The sequence below is a fragment of the Lemur catta genome, chromosome 3 (assembly GCF_020740605.2).
Source record: "Lemur catta isolate mLemCat1 chromosome 3, mLemCat1.pri, whole genome shotgun sequence".
Lineage (NCBI taxonomy): Eukaryota > Metazoa > Chordata > Mammalia > Primates > Lemuridae > Lemur > Lemur catta.
In genome coordinates, this window is record NC_059130.1 from 25,412,591 (window position 1) to 25,432,684 (window position 20,094).

General features: G+C 43.2%; 1 protein-coding gene across 2 annotated transcripts; it reads left to right on the forward strand.

The window, feature by feature from the left end:
• Window positions 1–351: 351 nt before the first annotated feature.
• PRUNE1 (prune exopolyphosphatase 1) lies at window positions 352–19,828 on the forward strand. 2 transcript variants are annotated; one of them, XM_045545012.1, is made up of 9 exons: window positions 352–412; window positions 1,589–1,936; window positions 8,488–8,580; window positions 9,237–9,439; window positions 11,224–11,408; window positions 12,118–12,276; window positions 13,340–13,434; window positions 15,355–15,513; window positions 17,886–19,828. In XM_045545012.1, the coding sequence occupies exons 2-9, from the start codon at window positions 1,898–1,900 to the stop codon at window positions 18,312–18,314; spliced, it is 1,362 nt and encodes a 453-aa protein (XP_045400968.1). In that variant the 5' UTR covers window positions 352–412; window positions 1,589–1,897; the 3' UTR covers window positions 18,315–19,828. The 2 variants fall into 2 exon arrangements, with proteins under 2 accessions (XP_045400968.1, XP_045400970.1); XM_045545014.1 differs by lacking the exons at window positions 352–412; window positions 1,589–1,936; window positions 8,488–8,580; window positions 11,224–11,408; window positions 12,118–12,276 and having other exon boundaries at window positions 9,364–9,439.
• The last annotated feature ends 266 nt before the right edge of the window (window positions 19,829–20,094 follow it).

Consider the following 20,094-nt stretch of genomic DNA (forward strand, 5'->3'; position numbering starts at 1 on the left):
GACTCACGCCCAGTACTGGGGTCACAGGAGGAGGGTGAGGGCAGGCAGGGGTGCAGCCCAGGTGTCCCCCAGCCGCTCAGAGCGTCTTCAGGATCCCTGAGTCGCCGAGTCGAGGGCGGGCACTGCAGGCCCTGACTACAAGCTAGCTTTCAAAGGAAGTTTGTTGTTTTTCTTTTTTCTTCTTTCTCTCTTTCTTTTTTTCCCATCGGGATGAAGAAAAATTAGTCAAGGACAAGCTCCCTGGAGGAGGAGGGGCCTGCCCAGCACTGGTGGGTTTCCTTCAGGGCTTTCTGACCGGTCAGCAGCTTGGTGATCAGCAGAGAGGGAGAGAGAAACAAGGAGAGAAAAACAACAGACCCTTTCTCTTCCCTCCGCCTGCCTCTGGAAGGGACGGAGCGCTTGTGCCTCTCTGGTGAGACTAGGGAAGAGCAAGTGCCCTTGCTGAATGGGGAGGAGCAGGGCTGGACAGCAGCAGCGTGTTGGATCTGGGCTTTCTCCCAGGGTATGGCAGTCTGTTGCTGTGGATCCACAGAGGCAGGGCCAAAGAGCATGATATTTGTATATTTACTCACTTAATATGAAAAAAATTCCTACTTCTTTCCCTCTGGAACTCTCAGAGGGCTCCTTCCCAAGTCCTTGCTACATCATTTTTTAAGTCTAGAAATGAAACTGGTTGGGCTTGTTAGTATACAGGTGTGGAAGAAGTCTCAGGCTCGGGGATGAGAGCACAGCAGGGCAGAACTAGCAGAGCCAGCAAGAGATTCAACACCCCTATGCTCTGGCTCTTGTTTCCGTCACAGGCCTCAGCTTCTCATTGGTCACCTCCTCTCAATTTCCAGCTTGAGGAGCAGGAAAAGCTAGTGTGAGACTGACAGTAGGAAATGAAGGGACAGATTAATAAATGAGGGAACATGTGATAATGAGGGTCCATTTATTTGCAGTACTCTGCACTACCCTGCAGCTGGAAAGTGGCAGTTAAGGGAGGTTGGAACCTAACTCTACATTCTGAAGGGTCCTCCAAACTCTACTTAACGGGCTGCCACAGGATGAAACTTCAGGCAACTCTGAAGGATTGAAAGAGTAGTTGGAACAATTAGGGAGGGAGGGAGCAAAGAGACAAGGTGACAACCATCCAAGAAAGGAATGAGCAGATATTTGCAGAGGCTGTAGAAAAAACAGCCTACAGAGCTGTAAAGGAAGAAGCAGCAGGAGTTGTCAAGAAACTGCAGGTATTAAGTAAAGAAGAGGGGCCAAACATTATTCTGTTTTTCTAGCATAGACAACCACAAAATTTGTGGTAATGGGTCAGTTTGGTAAAGGGGAGAATTAGAGAAAGGAAGATGAAGATCTTTTTGGCCATGTGTAGTTTAAGATATCAACCAGATGCTCAGTGTAACATACGGAAAGATGCTACACTTAGCCTGCTCTGAAAAGCAAAGTTCAGACGTCACAAAGATGAGTTACTGTGACACACATTTGTATATCAAATAAGTGAACCCTCCCTCTTATTCTTGTCTACTAAAAAAAATAAATACATAAAAAATAAATGATCGATCCCTCAGAAAATTCTCCTTCCCTCAACCGCTAGGAACATTTCGAAGCTCCTGGACTACGCTTCCCACGGCGCCCTGCGCCACGCCCACCTCCGCACCTCCGGAAACACGTCCCTGGAGTCTCGGGCGCAGAGCTCCGCCTCCGCCGCTAGGGGCGGGGCGGCGCCGGACTCGGGAGCGCCCGCTTACGCACTTCCTCTCCGGGTCTGAGGCCGAATCGCCGTGTGGCGGGTTCGAGTCCCGCCTCCTGACTCTGGCCTTTGGCCCTTGAATCCCGGGCGGGGTGCATTCGCCTGGTAAAACCTCTCCTCGATAAGGGGCGACGGCGTACCTTGAGCTTCACCATGGAGGACTACCTGCAGGGTTGTCGAGCTGCTCTGCAGGTAACGGATTACTGTCTATGAGTGTAAGGAATGGAGCACGGGGTCCAGGAAGGGCGAAGATGTGGGATCTGGGGAGCCCCGACGGTCCGTGTGGAGGGAATACCGAGTTGTGAGGAGGGGACTTGGGTCTGGTCAGTCTTGGAGCTTGAGGAGCGAGAAGCGAGGACCAAGCTTACAAGCTTGCTCAGTCTCCCCGTTTCTAGCACCCCACCTTTGGGGTCTGCCCGAGAGCGGGGAGAAGTCTTGGGTCTGAGTCCTGCATTTGATCCTCTGCTTGCTGTCTCCCGGGCCATTTCAGTGAAAAGGACCAGGGCAGCGCCTCCGCCAGCCGTGCCCCGCGAGGTGTGTTTGTGCCTTCTCCCCGCCCCTTTTCCAGTTCCCCGCTCGCCGGGCCTCGCTTGGCCCACTGGCCTCCAGGTGAACCTGGGGGTGTGTGGAGGGAAGCTGTGCTTAGGCTTTATTTCCTCTGAACGGCTGTTCCTCCCTGGCGGATCGAACTTATTTCTAGATTAGAGATGGTCATGGTGTTTTACTTTAAATCAGTGTTTTCCAGCCACACTGAACATCGTGCATTATTTATTGACCCACAACCTGGATTCCTTTCCCTCCAGCTTTCTCCCTTGGCCTTAACGCTCATAAGTTCCATAAAAATCCCTCGCTTGGAAGGGATACACAGAAAGTGTGTTTGGAATCAAAACCATAAACATGACTCCTGAATGCTTTGTGGCTTATTTTTGGTGCTTTCTTATCCAGTTGGACTTAATGAGCCGTGCTGACTGGTTGTGAGGCATTAGGCTGTATCCCCAGTTAGCAAAAAGCTAGCCAGAGAGAGGCTCCAGGAAGTCACCTGGCCCCCGTACTTTGAGTTATACTGCCTTGGAGGAAACCTACTGATGGCCGACTATGCCTTTCTTTTTAAATAAAATTCTACAAATTCCCCGGGGTGGTGGTTTCTGGTCTTTAACAAATCCTAAGTCACCTAATTCTTGCTGCAGACTCAGCTGCTGGGATAAATGAATGTCGTTATATTGAATTGAGGTGAAGTTCAGTTTTAACACCAATGACATCAAATATTTCCTTGTGAAAAACAAATTTGGGGAAAGTTGGTTCGATGCATAAGGCCATTTGGAGCCAATTTGTTTTGATTACCTCTCATTCCGCCACAGGGAGCTCATTGGAGGACCCAATGTATTAATAGAGTTTTTGTGGCACCATTCTAAATGCTAAGCAGTTGGATTTTTTTCCCACTGATAACCCAAACGACTGGTTTCTTATTCACTGTTTGGTAGATTCTTTGGACCTGAAACCTCAGCAAATAGAATTTCTTTGCATGCAACTGCTCTCCAACATATACCCTCCAGAGCCTTCCCCACCACCCAGGCTAACAGTATATCCTCTCCAGCAGTATCAAGCTGGAAAAATACTTGATTTTTCCAGTATTGCTGGTATCCCTCCCTGCATTCATCTCCCGAGAAGCATGATTTTGTGAACTTGTAACGGTGAGATTGTATCTTAGAACTCTCATAATCATACATCCTTGCCAGGGCCTGGAGAAATGAGAAAATTAGACTCTAGGAATGTTAGCAGGTAAACTGGTAGCAGGACATACTGGTGGATGCCAACAATTTAGATTGCTTTTTTACATTTTATTTTATTATTTGAACGCATGGTCACAGGCGAAGCAAAGAAATTTATTAAAGACAGTATAATAAAGTATAGTTTATTATAAAGTAAAGTAAAGTATACCACTCTCAGAGATGGTAGAGAGTGGACTGCTCCGATAAGGAACAGTCTAGATTGCTTTTAATTATAGAAGTAGTAAATGCACATAATGAAAAATTTTAAATACAAAAAGGGCATGAAATGAAAAAGATAAAGATCGTTTTTCTTCTCTCCTCCCCATCCCATTCCCCGGAGGCTACCCTATTATGTTTATTTTATAAAGAGAGACATGACTTAGATACACTCATAATTTTGAATGTTCCTGTTAAACTATAGTTTAATTATAACTTTAAGGGAATTGTGAATGCTTGGCTTTTGCACAGGATAGAGACAGCTGATAATCCAGCCAAGTCTCTTGTTGCTACCATATTTTTAGCATTTGTAACCAGAGAAATTTTCTATAGCCTCTGCCACAAGACAATAGGATGTTCCATTTTTTAAAAATCCTATTTAACTAAATGTCCTATTCATGGTGACTCATCTTTCACTTCAAGGGGGGAGAAATCTTCACTTCAGAGCGGGGCTGCATTGCAGTTTAGGTGTTCATCCAGCAGCCTTTGGATAATGTATTGTGTGCACTTCTCAGGCATGAGACAGGAATCAGGAGCTGGAATTTACAACCCGGCATCAGTATCATTCGCATTTTCTCTGCTGAGAGGGTTTGTCTGTTTCTGGCTCTTTGTCTCATTTTTTTTTCTCCTTCATGAACTATTTTGTATAGTAGTTATCAGACCATATTCAGCTTCAGAAGGGAAGTGGTTTACTTTGCCAGCCGTAGAACTCCCTCCCCGCAACCACTGAGGCCACAAAGAAAACATCTGAATAAGAGAGTCATTTCAACTAGTAGGTCTTTTTTTTTTTTTAAGAAAAAAAGTTTATGCTTATTTACTTGTGGCTCTCAGATTGTATTTCTTCCATTGGCAGCTCAGGTTTCTTCCTGCTGCTAAGTACAGCTATATTTTCCCTGAACTCTTTCTCTGATGGTCAGAAAACTGAGGCTGTTTGGCTTGTGCTTTCAGCTGGTGGGGTTGTAGTAGGAGCTCAGAGTTACACATGTTTTTCCTAAATGAAGAGGAGAATTCTGTCTTTTAAGTTGGGCAGCCATACCCCGGTTTGCCCAGGGCAGTATTAGTTTTCACCAGCATAATCATTAATAGTGCCCCTTTTCCTTCTCAGAAGTGTCACCCCACTCATAAGCTATGTTAAGGATTAGGGATACATGGCCATGAAAAGATAGTGAGCTCCTCAAGGTAGAAGTCAGTTCCATCTGAGAGCCACAAGTGCTGGAAGCTGGAGGTTTAGAGGAAGAGGATTGCTCTAACCTGGGTGGTCGGGAAGGCTTTACAGAGAAAGGGGGCTTTAGGTAGGACTTGAATGGGCTTGGAGAGGTAAAGAAAGGAGAAGATGGAAGGGATCTCAGCTTTACTATTTACAGAGTAGGCACTTCTGTACTATCTCATTTAATCCTCCTAACAACTTCATGAGATTGGTTATGGTATTCTCCTTATTTTTGTATGAGGAAAATGAGGCTTAGGCCTGAGTCCCACAACAAATAAGAAGCAGAGCTGGGATTCAAGAGTCTGATCTTTTCAAGTGGCAGTTCTACTTTCGGACAGAGAAGAACAAATAGTGCAAAGGGCAGAGCTGGGAATGTGCACTTCGTGGTTTGCTGCTGGTGAATAGTCCAGTCAGGCTGGGGTAATGGTGGGTGTTGATGGGGGAAAGGAATGCTACCACCTCCCTTGGTCACCCCAGTTCCAAGATTTGCTACAAGTCCCAGAGTATTCCTTTTGTTTTTGGTTGCTCTCTGGGGTTGGCTGAGCACAAGGGGTTAGTTGTTCACCTTCCTCTGGAGATGATTTCTTCTCTTCTCAGAGCCGTGAAGTTGTATTTGGTCCCTACTTTCTGCTTTTCTGCTTAGCTTTCTCTTCATGCTAGGGACCTGACTGATCCCAATTCAGCTGCCGTTTGCAATGAAGCAATGCTTGTGTAAATGAGTTTTGGAAAGATTCTTGAGGACCTCTTTGTACCCAGCAGTAGGTCTTTCCCGCTTGCTCTGCCTTTTCTCTGTTCCTCTTACCTTTTTTCTCCAGAGTCAGGGCCTTGTGGTCTGTCATGTTTATATAGCTCCCTCTCTAGAGAACATCGTGGCCCCCCTCACTGCTTCAGTGAGCAAGTTATCTCTGCAGCCGCTTATCTCAAGTGCTTTGCTGTCATTTTGGGCCACGGCCATCTGGGCAGCTCTTGGTATCCAGGAAACAGAGGGGCCTTCTCTGGTATCAGAAGGAGGAATTACAAGTCACGGCAGTTACATAGGACTGGGGTCTCGAGTACAGAATTCTCTTAGTGCTTTGGAAAAGAGTTAATATTGGAAAAGAATCCTCCTCCCCAGTGCTGTTCAGTATGAATGGGCCTTGGCTTGTGCACTCTTGAAGTAGGCTTAGAGAAATGGGCGTGGGGAGAATCTAAGGGCGGACTTCCCCCAGCAGCCATTTGCCCAGAACCCTGACAGATAACCTCTGCCCTTCTCTCTAGGGGTGGGAGTAGGAGATGGGAAAGAGGGTGGTTTAAAAACAAAAACAAAAGCCTATCCAGTAACTAGATAGGCAATTTATACCACCAGAAAGCTTCTAAAATTGCCCCTTTCAGGCTGTGGCTTTCCGGTGGCTTCAGAGAGGGTGTGATAGCCTATACAGGGAAGATGATTCTGGGTTTCCCTACATTCTTTTTTCCTAAAGTTACAATACTTGATAACTGTTTCTTGCTATTTTTACTCCTCTGAACCCCCTTTCTACTTTGCTAAACTCTTGTATCTAGCAAATCTTCCCTGATTGAAGAAGGCAGAGTGTATGGATTTTCAGCTTCCTTTAACCCAATAGTTGTCAACTAGGGGCAATTTTGTCTCCCAGGGAACATTTGGCAAGTCTGGGGACATTTTGGATTGTCAGGACTGAAGGTGCTACCAGCATCTAGCAGGTAGAGGCCAGGGATACTTCCAAATATCCTATAATGCACAGGACAGGCCCCTCAACAAAGAATTATCCAGTCCAAAATACCAATAATGTAGAAATTGACAAGCCCTCCTATAGTGCATATGTCTCATTTTGTCTCTCTCATCCCATCCTCTTTCAGAAACAGGCTGGGATAGAAGATCAAAAGTAAACTGGTAGGCCGGGCGCGGTGGCTCACGCCTGTGATCCTAGCACTCTGGGAGGCCGAGGCGGGTGGATTGCTCGAGGTCAGGAGTTCGAGACCAGCCTCAGCAAGAGCGAGACCCCGTCTCTACTAAAAAAAAATAGAAAGAAATTATCTGGCCAACTAAATATATATATATAGAAAAAAAAAAATTAGCTGGGCATGGTGGCGCATGCCTGTAGTCCCAGCTACTCGGGAGGCTGAGGCAGTTGGATCGCTTAAACCCAGGAGTTTGAGGTTGCTGTGAGCTAGGCTGACGCCACGGCACTCACTCTAGCCCGGGTAACACAGTGAGACTCTGTCTCAAAAAAAAAAAAAAAAAAGTAAACTGGTAAAAGAGAGTTATTGTGCCCTTAGCTCAGCCATAGGCTTTATGGTTTCATTCCACACAGCAGAATGCTCATACTTGGAATGAAATAATAATTTAAGTACCTGCCTTATTGGGTTATTTTGAGGATTAAATGATTAATTAGTGCATGTAAAAATATTAGAATAATGCCTGGCACACTCAATAAATGCTTAAAAACAAAACTCCAAACCCTGTCTCTGCTATTGTGGATACTGTAATTTTAGCATATTTTATTTAAAACTCTGAAACCTAAGGAGATGCAAGGGAACAAGGTTAATAATAGCAGCTGTCTCTTTCTCCTCAGAGTTCTTATCAGCAGCTGGACTTTTTAAAGCTTTAAAAATAAAAGTTCCAGCAATAACTGTTCTTGCTTTAATCCAAACTTGCTGGGAAAGTGTCTGCTGCTTGGGTTGTGAAAGCTGTTGGTTATATATGGTTATTATTGGGCCTTCTTGGGGTAGGGGGAGTTTTCCTGGATAATTGGATAGTGGACTAGATTTTATTTTTATCTTTATTTTCAAAGCCTTTTCACCTGTTGTCACGATTTAGAAGTGTAAGCATTCTTTTCCCTATTATAAAAATGGGAAGAGGCTGGGTGCGGTGGTTCACTCCTGTAATCCTAGCACTCTGGGAGGCTGAGGCGGGAGGATTGGTTGAGCTCAGGAGTTTGAGACCAGCCTGAGCAAGAGCAAGACCCTGTCTCTACTAAAAATAGAAAAAATTAGCTGGGTGTGGTGGCACGCACCTGTAGTCCCAGCTACTCGGGAGGCTGAACCAGCAAGATCCCCTGATCCCAGGAGTTTGAGTTGCTGTGAGCTAGGCTGACACCACAGCACTCTAGCCTAGGTGACAGAGCAAGACTCTGTCTCAAAAAAAGGGGGGGAAAAAAAAACAAACACCCAGGGTTGATATGCCCAAGAGCATGGCTTGAAGATATCTGCTACCCCAAATGCTCTGCTTTTGACTACTTGAGTGTCCAAAGAAGCATAAGAAATTGGAGGAGTATTTACTGCTCTTTTGTAACATTCAAGGAGACAGTTTAGTAGAGAGGAAAGTGCACTTTTCCACTAACTGGATGGATGTGTGTGGAATGCTTAAGGCTTAGCTGAAACATTTATGCCCTCTCTGCTAATATCCTCATCTATGAAATGAGGACCCATAAGATTATCTGACCTGTCTCCTCTTTGAAGATGAATGAGAGGAAGTACATGAAGCCCTACATGAGTATAAAATAAATGGAAATGGGTAGAGATACTTTTGTTAGTTTCCCATTCTTCCTCTCCAGGAGTCCCGACCTCTACATGTTGTACTAGGAAATGAAGCCTGTGACTTGGACTCCATGGTGTCTGCTCTCGCCCTGGCTTTTTACCTAGCAAAGGTGAGTACTAGGCTGAGGCGGGAGGATTGCCTGAGCCCAGGAGTTTGAGGTTGCAGTGAGCTATGACACTGCTGCATTCTAGCCTGGGCAACAGAGTGAGACCCTGTTTCAAAAAAAAAAAAGTGAGTACCTGAGTCCTTTAGAATGAAAAGATTTAGAGTGAAGACCTAGCTCTGCCACTTACCAGCATTAGCATTGGGTAAGTTAAATCCCTTAACTTTGCTGAGTCTCATGGCACTGTCTATAAAATCTGAAATGATAATATTTTACAATGTTGCTGTGAGTAAGAAATAAATAAGTATATTTTAAGAATTTGTACACCATAAAAGCGATATTCAAATAGTTTATTATTGCATTCCTTATAGGTATCAGTGACCTAGTGTGTCCTCCTCTTGCCCAGGTCAGCTCTTGAGGACTAATAATCCCTTCTCTGCAGCATTGCATCTAGTCTTTTCCATGAGTTTTCTTGTTGACCTTCATGTTATTGTTAAGAAGGAGGGAGGTCAAGAGTCTTCCTTTTATTTTCATAGACTGGGTAATTGTGGCTTTGAGAAAAGTGGTAACTTACCCAAAATTATGTTTCCTTTGGTCCCAATAGTCATGTTACTTTTTCCCATCTATTCATTGTGATGCCATCTTTTCACTTTCCTATTCAGACGACTGAGGCAGAGGAAGTCTTTGTGCCAGTTTTAAATATAAAACGTTCTGAGCTACCTCTACGAGGTGACAACATCTTCTTCCTTCAGAAGGTTCACATTCCAGAGACCATCTTGATTTTTCGAGATGAGATTGACCTCCATGCATTGCACCAGGCTGGCCAACTCACCCTCATCCTTGTCGACCATCATGTCTTACCAAAGTAAGTAGAAGAAAATTAAGTTGATAGTTACATGTACCATGTTGAGTTCTGATGAGTGAGATATAAAGAGAGGAAGAAAGAGTTTTTGCTTTCAGGGATCTCATAGGCCAGTCATAATTGAAGGGTCATATTAGATATAGAAGGTCAACAGAAAATATTGTCAATTCTCCAGTTGTATGTATGTCTATGGCATAAAGACATATACCGTAATAATTTTAAAAAATAGAACATGGTGAATTCACACTAAAGGATAACTCACATATCATTTAAATCTGCCTTTGGTATCATTATTTTAAGATTTTATGGCAGATTTATTGTATTAGGAACCTTTGAAAAATGTTTGAAACTATATTTTTAATTTTTAAAAGTTAGCAAAAGTATTTCCTCCATAAATTCTTGCAATTTTAGAATAATGTGTTATGGCAGAGTCTATAAATATCTCATTAGTATCTCTTTAACAAGTGTACACAGCTCTAATAATCCTATCCCTAATTTAGGACTGAAAAAAACTGCCAAAAGAACAACACAAGTATGAGACTTTCCTAAGTCTATCTGGCTCCTACTAATATTAAAATGTATAATTTTTTCTTTGCATACACTGTGGTTATAGCAGGACCTTGATGGTAGCATAAGAGCATTGATCCATCTATGCATTCATTCCATTAATAAACTTTTATTTAGAGGATGGAGGTGAGACAGAGTCCCTGTTCTTACGCTTTCAGTCAGGAAGAGGGAACTAGGCAAACAGATGATTGTAATGGGTGTTAGAGTTAAGTGATAACTGTCAGCTCTAGGGGACAGGAGGCACATGAAGGATGGAATGGTTCGTTATACCAGAGGGGAGTTGAGAGCATCAGGAAAAGTTTCCTGGCAGAGTTGACCTTGATCTCAGCCTTGAAAGAGGACTAGGTTGTTTGCTCAGTAAATGGGGAGGGAAGGTGGTTAGGAAAGGCATTCCAGGCAGAGGGAAATAATAGAAGCAAATGCAGGCAGTCATGAAATAGAATGGTGAGTTAGGGCAACTGGAATTTGTTTTGCACAGCTGGAGCATAAAATATGAAGGAGAAGTAGGGCATGGAAAAAGACAGGACTAGAGAAGTAGGCAGGAGGCAGATCATAGAGGCTGGTAGGCCTTTCTGAAGTGATTGGACTTTATCTTAGGCAATGGGGAACTATTGTAATTATGTTTATTCCAAGCCTTAACAGAATCAAATTAGCTTTTTTCAAATGATCATTCAGGCAGCTTTGTGAAGGGGGTTTAGGAGAGCCCTTGGTTGGAAGCAGGTGATTGGTTAAGGGACTACTGGACTGGTTCAGATGAGAGACATTGAGGGCCTTAGCCCTAGAACAAGGCAGTAACTAACAGAGAGTTGAAAGCAAGGGCATGAATAGGAATGGGGATAGAAGCCACAGGACCTGGTGACCTGCCTGGAATTTGAGTATTGAGTGGATTGAAGAAACAGGAGAGATTAACTTGTTGGGTATCAAGGGTATCAGTTGGAAAAGCAACCCTAAAGGACATCAAATATGTGAATAAGATATTTACAGTAGATGCTTCGCAAAATTCACTTATATGCTATTAAAGATGACTTCAGTTATAACATCAAAGAATTGAGAAGAGTGAGGCAGAGGTAGAAGTGATTATACCAGAAGAGAGTTGAGAGCATCAACTGTGAAAAGTGTTTGTGTTTTCCTTTATGGCTGGGGTGAAGATTGGTTAGAAGCAGCTGAAGTGCCCCTACTTATTTTTCTTTCTCTTTCCCCCTACCCTTCCTCTTCTGCAGAAGTGATGCAGCCCTAGAGGAGGCAGTAGTAGAGGTGCTAGACCATCGACCCATTGAGCAGAAACACTGCCCTCCCTGTCATGTTTCGGTTGAACTGGTGGGGTCCTGCGCTACCCTGGTGACTGAGAGAATCCTGCAGGGGGCACCAGAGATCTTGGACAGGCAAACTGCGGCCCTTCTGCATGGTGAGGGTAGCTTTGGGACTGAGACTTGACTACTTCTATTCCCATCCCAGAGAAGGGAGAGTGGAAAAGTCTAGACTCCTCTAGCCTAACCATATGCTCTCAAAGCCATTCAGCTCATACCAAAGGATGGGATTCTTGTGGGGGACAATTGGGCTTTTGTTTAAAGGCCTGTGGGATACTTTGTTGGAGAAAACAGAAAGGAAGTACAGGGCAACAGACCCAGAAGCTTCCTATTAGCGTCACTGTATAAGGGAAGGAGGACTAGCCAAAGAAGCAAGAAATGGATTTTAATACTAGTGCCTCCAGGAAATAGTTATATGACCTTGAGCAAATCTCTTAACCTTTCTTGTTCTCATTTTTTCTATCTGTGAAAAAAAAAAAAGAGAGATGGACTAGATTGTCTCTTCCAACTTATAAGATTCTTTGATGGAATTTGGCCTACAGAAGAGATACCATCTCTCTAAGTTGCAAAATCTCTAAGCATTAAGATGCTCAGGCTCTCTTTCTGTCTTTTCCCCATTTCCCTGCCTACATTTTAGTTTGGATTTAGGAGGTCTTATTCAGAACACAGTCCCAGTTTCTCATTTGGTTTTAGTGGGTTTATCATACAAGTCTGTATTGTGTCCATTGGGTTTGAAGGTTATGTGTGTTCTAGTGGTCATGCATGGAGGGTCATAGGATTGGAGTCCGCCATCTCCCTTTTCCACAGGAACCATCATCTTAGACTGTGTCAACATGGACCTTAAAATTGGAAAGGCAACCCTCAAGGACAGAAAATATGTGGAGAAACTAGAGGCTCTCTTCCCAGATCTGCCCAAGAGAAATGACATCTTTGATTCCCTACAAAAGGCAAAGTTTGATGTATCAGGTATGAAGTGTTAAGCTGACTTCTCTGTTTCCCACATGAGAAAACAGGTGGACAAGACTTGTTCATTATATTCTTAAATAACATTAAAATACTTTCAGAGCATGCATAAAGATTTAAGCTTTACACCAGAGAGAAATGAGGTAGCATGAGTCTGATCATAAACTAATCCATCATTTACTGGATTGTTCTATCCTGGCTCTTGGGTAGGATAAGGAGGAATATCCTAAGAGTCTCGGAGGTTCCAGTCTAATTAGAGAATATAAGACATATAAATAAAATATGCTGAGGGTACACTAAATTATCAGAGTGAGGTCTATATAATAGATTAGAGAAACGAAGAAACATTTGGTGTGCATATGTAAAAGACAAAGGAAGAGGACAAAAAAATCTTCCATAATCTACCCAGTTACCACCAGTTGACATAAAAAAGAAGAAAGAAAAAGGAAGGTACCACATGTACTTTAAAAAAATTTAAACAGGCTAGGCTTGGTGGCTCATGCCTGTAATCCTAGCATTTTGGGAGGCCGAGATGGGAGGATCGTTTGAGGCCATGAGTTTGAGGCTAACCTGAACAACATAGCAAGACTCCATCTGTATACAAAATAAAAAATTAGCCAGGCATGGTGGCACACACCTATAGTCCTAGCTACTCATGAGCCTGAGGCAGGAAGATTGCTCAAGCCCAGGAGCTTGAGGTTGCAGTGAGCTATGATGATGCCACTGTATTCTAGCCCAGGCAACAGAGCGAGACCTTGTCTCAAAAAAAAAAAAAGAAAGAAAGAAAATAAGCTGAAACAATGCAGAAAGGGTAAAAATCGAAAGTAACAGCCTCTGTTCTTACTTTTGTCCTCTTCAAAGTCCATAGCTCTAAAGGTAACTATTATCACCCAGTTATTTAAGGTAGTTTTTGATTGTATAATTACATTTTCGGTTATCTCCTTGTTATTGCCCCGGAGAGAGGCTATGTTTTTCTTCTTCCTTGACTCATCTTGCTATCCTCGCATTCCTGGTCTTGGGAGTCTGGGCTCCCCTGTTTGACCCTAGTCTCACACTCACTTTCTAGGACTGACCACCGAGCAGATGCTGAGAAAGGACCAGAAGACCATCTGTAGACAAGGCATCAAGGTGGCCATTAGTGCAATATATATGGATTTGGAGGTAAGAGCAAGATGTTGGTGTGGGTGGGGAGAAAAAATCTTTAGTTATGCAGGTAGCCTTGCCCCTCATTCCTGGCTCACCTCCAAAATATGTCTTTTTTTTTCTTTTTCCTTTTTTTTTCTTTTTTCTCACTCACTCATTCACTCACCCACCCATTCTCTCACTCCCTCCTCAAAAATATATCTTGTACCTATCTTCTTGTCTCCATCTCTACTGTGACTGCCACAGTCCATCATCTCTCACTGTACCAATGTAAAACCTCTGTATTGTTTTCCCTGTCTCCACTTTTGCACCCCTACAAACCACTCTGCCCATAGCAGCCAGAGTGTCTTTCTAAGACATAAATCAAATCATATCAGATCAACCCTCCCTTTACTGCCCTTTCATTGTACTTCTAATAAAATCTAAAGGCTTTACCGTGGTTTACAGGGCCCTACTTGATTTGGCCTTATCTTTTTCTCTGGCCTCATCTCATTCCAGCGCCACTCCTGCACTCACAATACTGTAGGCACACTGGTTTTCTTTCTGTTCCTCACACCATTAAGCTTATTCCCAGCTCAGGGCCTTTGAACTTGCTTTTTTCTTTGCAGATTGGCTCTTATCATTCAGGTCTCAGCACAGATGTCTCCTATTTTGGGAGGTTTTTCCTAACCACCCTAACTGAAGTAATATCCCTTGTGCTCAAGAAACCTCTAGCAGTTTTCTTTTTTTTTTTTTTTATATATAGCACTTAACAGACTGAAATAATCTTGTTTCATAGTTTCCTTGTTTATTGTCTATATTCCTATACTAGTTTATCAGCTTCACCAGAACAGGGACCCTATTTCTTTTGTGTCAGCTATATGTCTAGCACCTTTGACAGTGCCTGGCACATAGTGGATGCTCGGTAAATTGTGTTGAATGGGTGAATGAATATAACCTTAATGGTGGTGTTTTAATACCTGGTTCCATGTCATATTAGTTTAAATTATTCACCTGATCTGAACACGTACTTAAATAATTAAATAATCAAATAAAACAAAATAGCACGGTCTCTTCTCTTACAGTTTATAACCTAGTTTGGGAAACAAACATGGGAATACGAAAGGCTTGCCAAGTACTATAACCATAGTATAAATCGACACATTAGAAATGCCAAGAATCCGCCAGGTGTGGTGGCTCATGCCTATAATCCCAGCACTTTAGGAGGCCAAGGCAGGAGGATTGTTTGAGCCCAGGAGTTCAAGACCAGCCTGGGCAGCAGAGCAAGACCATGTCTCAAGAAAGAGAGACAGAGAGAGAAGAGAGGGAAGGGTGGGAAAGAAGAAAGCAGAAAGAAATGCCAAGAACAGAGAAGAGCCCTGATCTGAAATTGGTGGTGATATTATTCTAGGAAATACTGCATGAGATTTTGGAGAAGAATATAGATTGGCAAAGAAGGAAGGGCCAAGGATGTACTTGTTACATGTCTGCTCTTATTTGTATACCCTGTTTTCTGTTTTAGAATACAAATTCCCACAAGCCAAAGACCTTGCTTGTTTGATTGCAAAAGCAGGAGAGCCTTGAACATGCTGGGCATGTTACATACATTATCATGTTTTCATTCTTAAAACAATTATATTTAGTAAGTGTTGTATCTTTATTTTATAGACAAGGAAACTCAGGTCCAGGGAGGTTAGTATAACTCCTTGACCATATAGCTAAGAGGTAATAGAGGTGATTTTCAAATCAATTCTGTCTTAATCCAAAGCCTGTATTCTCCTCCTTCTACCACACTGCCTCCCAGCACACAGATAACAGAGAGTAAATACTAAACACCTCTTTTATGGAGCACAAGTCCCCAGTTAACATGCAAAGAAACCCTTGATAAGTATGTTTTGTTGGTGATGACGAGGAGGGTCCAGCTATAGCCCTCATCCCTCTCCATTTCTTTCCTTTCAGGCCTTTCTGCAGAGGTCTGACCTCCTTGCAGATCTCCATGCTTTCTGCCAGGCTCACAGCTATGATGTCCTTGTCGCCATGACTATCTTTTTCAACACTGACAATGAGCCAGTGCGGCAGTTGGCTATTTTCTGTCCCCATGGGGCACTCCGAATGACGGTGAGTCTCTTTCCCTTCTCCAACCTGAGGGCCTTACAGAGCTTGCCTGTATGCACCTCTGTGCTCTATAGCTTTGTGCTGTAAGGACCTCTCCTTGGTTCTTGTATTATCATATTTACACAGAGGTCCTTTGACCTGTTTCCAGAATCTCCCCTCCCTGTTTTTTTTCCATTCTTTGTCTCTATATGGATATCTTTAATCATACCATTGTTGAAAAAGGGAGATTCCAAAGAGAATTACAGATACAATTCATACTTTGAAGGAACTTGAAAGAAATCTGGTTAGAAAGAAATGTTAGGCTGGGCGTGGTGGCTCACGCCTGTAATCCTAACACTTTGGGAGGCCGAGGCAGGAGGATAGCTTGAGCCCAGGAGTTTGAGGTTGCAGTGAGCTATGGTGACGCTATGGCACTCTAGCCCAGGCAACAACACAGTGAGACCCTTTCTCAAAAAGATAAAAAAGAAGAAGGATATTTTATCAATCTGGAGTTAAAACTCCATTCTTGGTTTAATCATTAATTCCTCACCCCTAAAAAATCATTTCCTTTCTACTCGATTGGCTTGGAAATTAGAAACACAAGAGAAACAATTTTTACTACTTAACATGCAGGAATTAATTATTCTGTACAGTGTGAACTCTACAGAGAAGTGATGTAGGACCAGATTTGTTTTCCTTCTTGATCTATTTGGCCCCCTTTCCTACTTCTTCCCCTTTCTGTTCCTCTGTTGGTTGCTGATTATCCCAGGAAAGAATTTGAAAGTGGGTTTAAGACAGTTTGGGGACTCGTAAGGTTGCCTGGGCTATGTGATGACTACTAAAGACAGAATACAGCCAGATAAACCCTTCAACTCATGGAAGGCTTATCTGCCCTTTCCCACCTCTCTTTGCCTCTGTCTTCTCCCCTAGGAAACAAATGTAATTTCATTTAGTGTAAGGTAGTTTGGCATTATGAAAAGAACTACAGCTTTTAAAGTCAGATAGATGTGCTTTTCTCTTCAGGTTTGCCACCTACTTGCTCTTTGAGCTAAGGCAAGTCAGACAACTTCTGAGTCTGGAAATGGCATAATAGTACTTACTGATTGGTCTTATGTGACCGTTAAATGTAATATCATATGTAAAGTACATTGCTAGGCACAGAGTGAGCAGTCAGTAAATGGTGGCTCTTACTAATCCTGTCAGGAAGAAAAGTGTGCTTTGGCCATAGGAAGTGCCTCTCCCACCTTCCTGAATCTCATCCCCGCTGTGTTGCTCTTCTGAAGCTGATGACTCTGTCATTGCCCAGGATGCCTCTGCACTGGGAAACAGGAGTCCTCCTTCACAGTCTGCCCACCATCTTGTCGCTTCCTCCTATGTTAGGGGTAGTATAATATATTGACTTAGAATATTGGCTTTGGTGACAGATCTGGGTTCGAATGTCAGTTTTGCTTCACACAGATCATGACCTTAGGCAAGTTACCTAATCTGTCTAAGCCTCACTTTGCCTACATGTAAGTGAGGATAATAGTAATAGGTGTGAGGTAAGTGAGATAACATTTGTAAATGGCCAGACTTTGCACCATACTTGGCATATCTCCCACCCCCATTTTGTTCTATTCATTCTTTCTGCCTCCCTCCTTCTTCTGACCTCTAGATAGATGCTAGTCCTCTCCCAGCTAAGGACAGAGTTCAAGTTCTTTAGCACAGGTATATACTTGGAAACAACACTAGATTAAAAGCTAGGGGTCCTGAGTTCTGGTTCAGATTCAGCCATCATCTGCATGATTTTGCTCAAGATACTTAATCTCAGGCTGGGCGCGGTGGCTTACGCCTGTAATCCTAACACTCTGGGAGGCCGAGGCGGGTGGATCGTTTGAGCTCAGGAGTTCGAGACCAGCCTGAGCAAGAGCGAGACCCTGTCTCTACTAAAAATAGAAAGAAATTATATGGACAACTAAAAATATATAGAGAAAAAATTAGCCAGACATGGTGGCGCATGCCTGTAATCCCAGCTACTTGGGAGGCTGAGGCAGGAGGATTGCTTGAGCCCAGGAGATTGAGGTTGCTGTGAGCTAGCCTGACGCCACGGCACTCTAGCCCGGGCAACACAGTGAGACTCTGTCTCAAAAAAAAAAAAAAAAAAAAAGATACTTAATCTCTCTGAACTTTAATTTCCTTATTAATAAAATGAAATATATGATCTAAAACATTTCTTCTGTTTCTAAAATACTGTGTATATTAGTGACATTCCTTTTGTTGCAAGCAATAAAACTGAACTCTGGATAACTTAATTTTAAAATGTTTTCTCATCTATAAAGGAAGCCTCTCACTTAGAAGCCTCAGCTCTTTGCTACACCAAGTTATATATCATTTCCCCATTATTGTTTCCTCTGTAGATCTGTGGAGTCCTGGAAAGCTCCAGCTCTCCATCCCTGAAGCTGACTCCTGCCCCAAGCACCCACCCTCACCTCCAAGCCTATCTTCAAGGCAACACCCAGGTCTCTCGAAAAAAACTTCTGCCTCTGCTTCAGGAAGCCCTGTCAGTGTATTTTGACTCCATGAAGATCCCTTCAGGGCAGCCTGAGACAGTGGTTGTGTCTAGGGAGCAGGTGGACAAGGAATTGGACAGGGCAAGTAACTCCCTGATTCCTGGATTGAGTCAAGATGAGGAGGACCCTCCACTGCCCCCCACACCCATGAACAGCTTGGTGGATGAGTGCCCTCTGGATCAGGGGCTGCCTAAACTCTCCGCTGAGGCCATCTTTGAGAAGTGCAGTCAAATCTCGCTGTCACAGTCTACCACTGCCTCCCTGTCAAAGAAGTGACTGTTGGGAGGGCAGGGGATGGATGGTGGGTGAGGTTACATGACCCACCTCAAATGCATGTTTTGAGATGTGTGGAGATTCAGCAATTGTCTTCATTGCTCCAGAATCTGGTATGCTGTTTTCATAAAACTGGGAAGAGAAAGAAATGAAAGAAAGCAGCTGCTTTAAGAATGGCTTTCTCCCCTTTTCCCCAATCGCTACCAATCAGACAAATTTTATTATTTAATTTTATTATTTAAACCTACATTGACTTCCCTGTATTTCATTTGCCAGGGGCACAATGTGATATATCCACAGTCCTAGCAGAGTGGGGCAAAAAGAATGTAGACCCCAAAAGTGCCCTCAGTAAAGATCTTGAACAGAATCAATATCTGTCATGAACCCAGACATTCATCAATTGTCTCCATGTATTCATTTATTCAAGTATTTATTGAATACCTGCTTCAAGCAAGACAGAAAAGAGAGTGGGTTTGGAAATTCTTATTCCAGTTTTCAGCCTTTAGCAGATTTCCAGCTCCATGACTCTTCTTTCTGCCCCTGGTTAGGTGATGGTGTTTCATTCAGAGATGGCTGAATTCCTATTCTGAGCTTATTGTGAATGTTTCAGGTCCTCTTCGGGAGCAGATTAGAGGCCACTGTCTTCCGTCCTGATCAAGTGGCCTGGCTCTCTGTTCCTTTGAATTCCTCTGTCCCAGAGCCAACGGGCGCCTTAAAGAGACCCTGAAGACCCCTGATTCCTAAGAGTTCAGGTGGCACCCAGGAAGGCCTTAAGACCTCATAGACATTCTTCCCTAAAGACAGCAGAACTGGAATGAGAGCCCTAGGTCTGTCCCTCCCTTAGCAGGTCTATCAATTTCTTGTCCATCTCTTTCTGTTCTTGCTCATATTAAAAGGAAGCATGGAGTTCAATACTGCCACAAACTCTGTGTCTTTTGGCAAGGCACTTGACTATTCTAGGTCTCATTTTACCCATCTGTAAAACAGGGTTTATACTAGATGTGCCCTGGTATTCTGTGATCTGCCTCTTGCTGCCATTCTTTCTCTCCTCTGCTTCTCTGTATTTTTCTTCTGTTTTCCCTGGGAATGTTCGGGGTCACTGGATTGTCTATATTTATGTATGATTGTACTAAGGGACTCAGCCTCATGTAGCATGTATAGGGGTATGATCCATACCGTAGTGGCCCAGCAGAGAGCTCCCTCCCACTGACTTGTTCTGCATGTGTAGAGTCTCCCTTTTTTCTTCAGACAAACCCATTCCCTCTTTTCCTACCCCACAGCTCTATTCCATGTAAGTTGCCAACAATTTCACTGAACAGTGGGGTATGTGATGGTTTTGGCATAACATCTTCCAGTATAAGGGGGGCAGTCTGACTTCACTTTGAGGATATGTTTGTAGCCATTTGGAAGGTAAAAAATAGTGGTGTGATCACTGAACCAACCAAAGGAATTTATGTTTTGTAACTTGGGTACTTTATTTTTCATTTTGTTAAAGTATTAAATACTTTTTTCCTGTTTAGGGTCTTAGTGTCTCTTTTTTACAACTATAATCAAGCCTTTCCCTCTGCTAATTGTTTTTGCCTCCTAAAGATTCATCTCCCTTCTTCCTACTATACCTAATATCTTCCTCTGTCAACTATTTTTGGGAATAAGGAGCAACAGGCTTCTATCTCTCCTCATCTTCAGCTTTTCCTTTAGTTTATTTCTTCTCCCAGAACCTTCCTTATACCTCTGTCTCCCCAGTTTTGCTTATACTTGAAAAGTAGACCCAAGATAGTCTTAC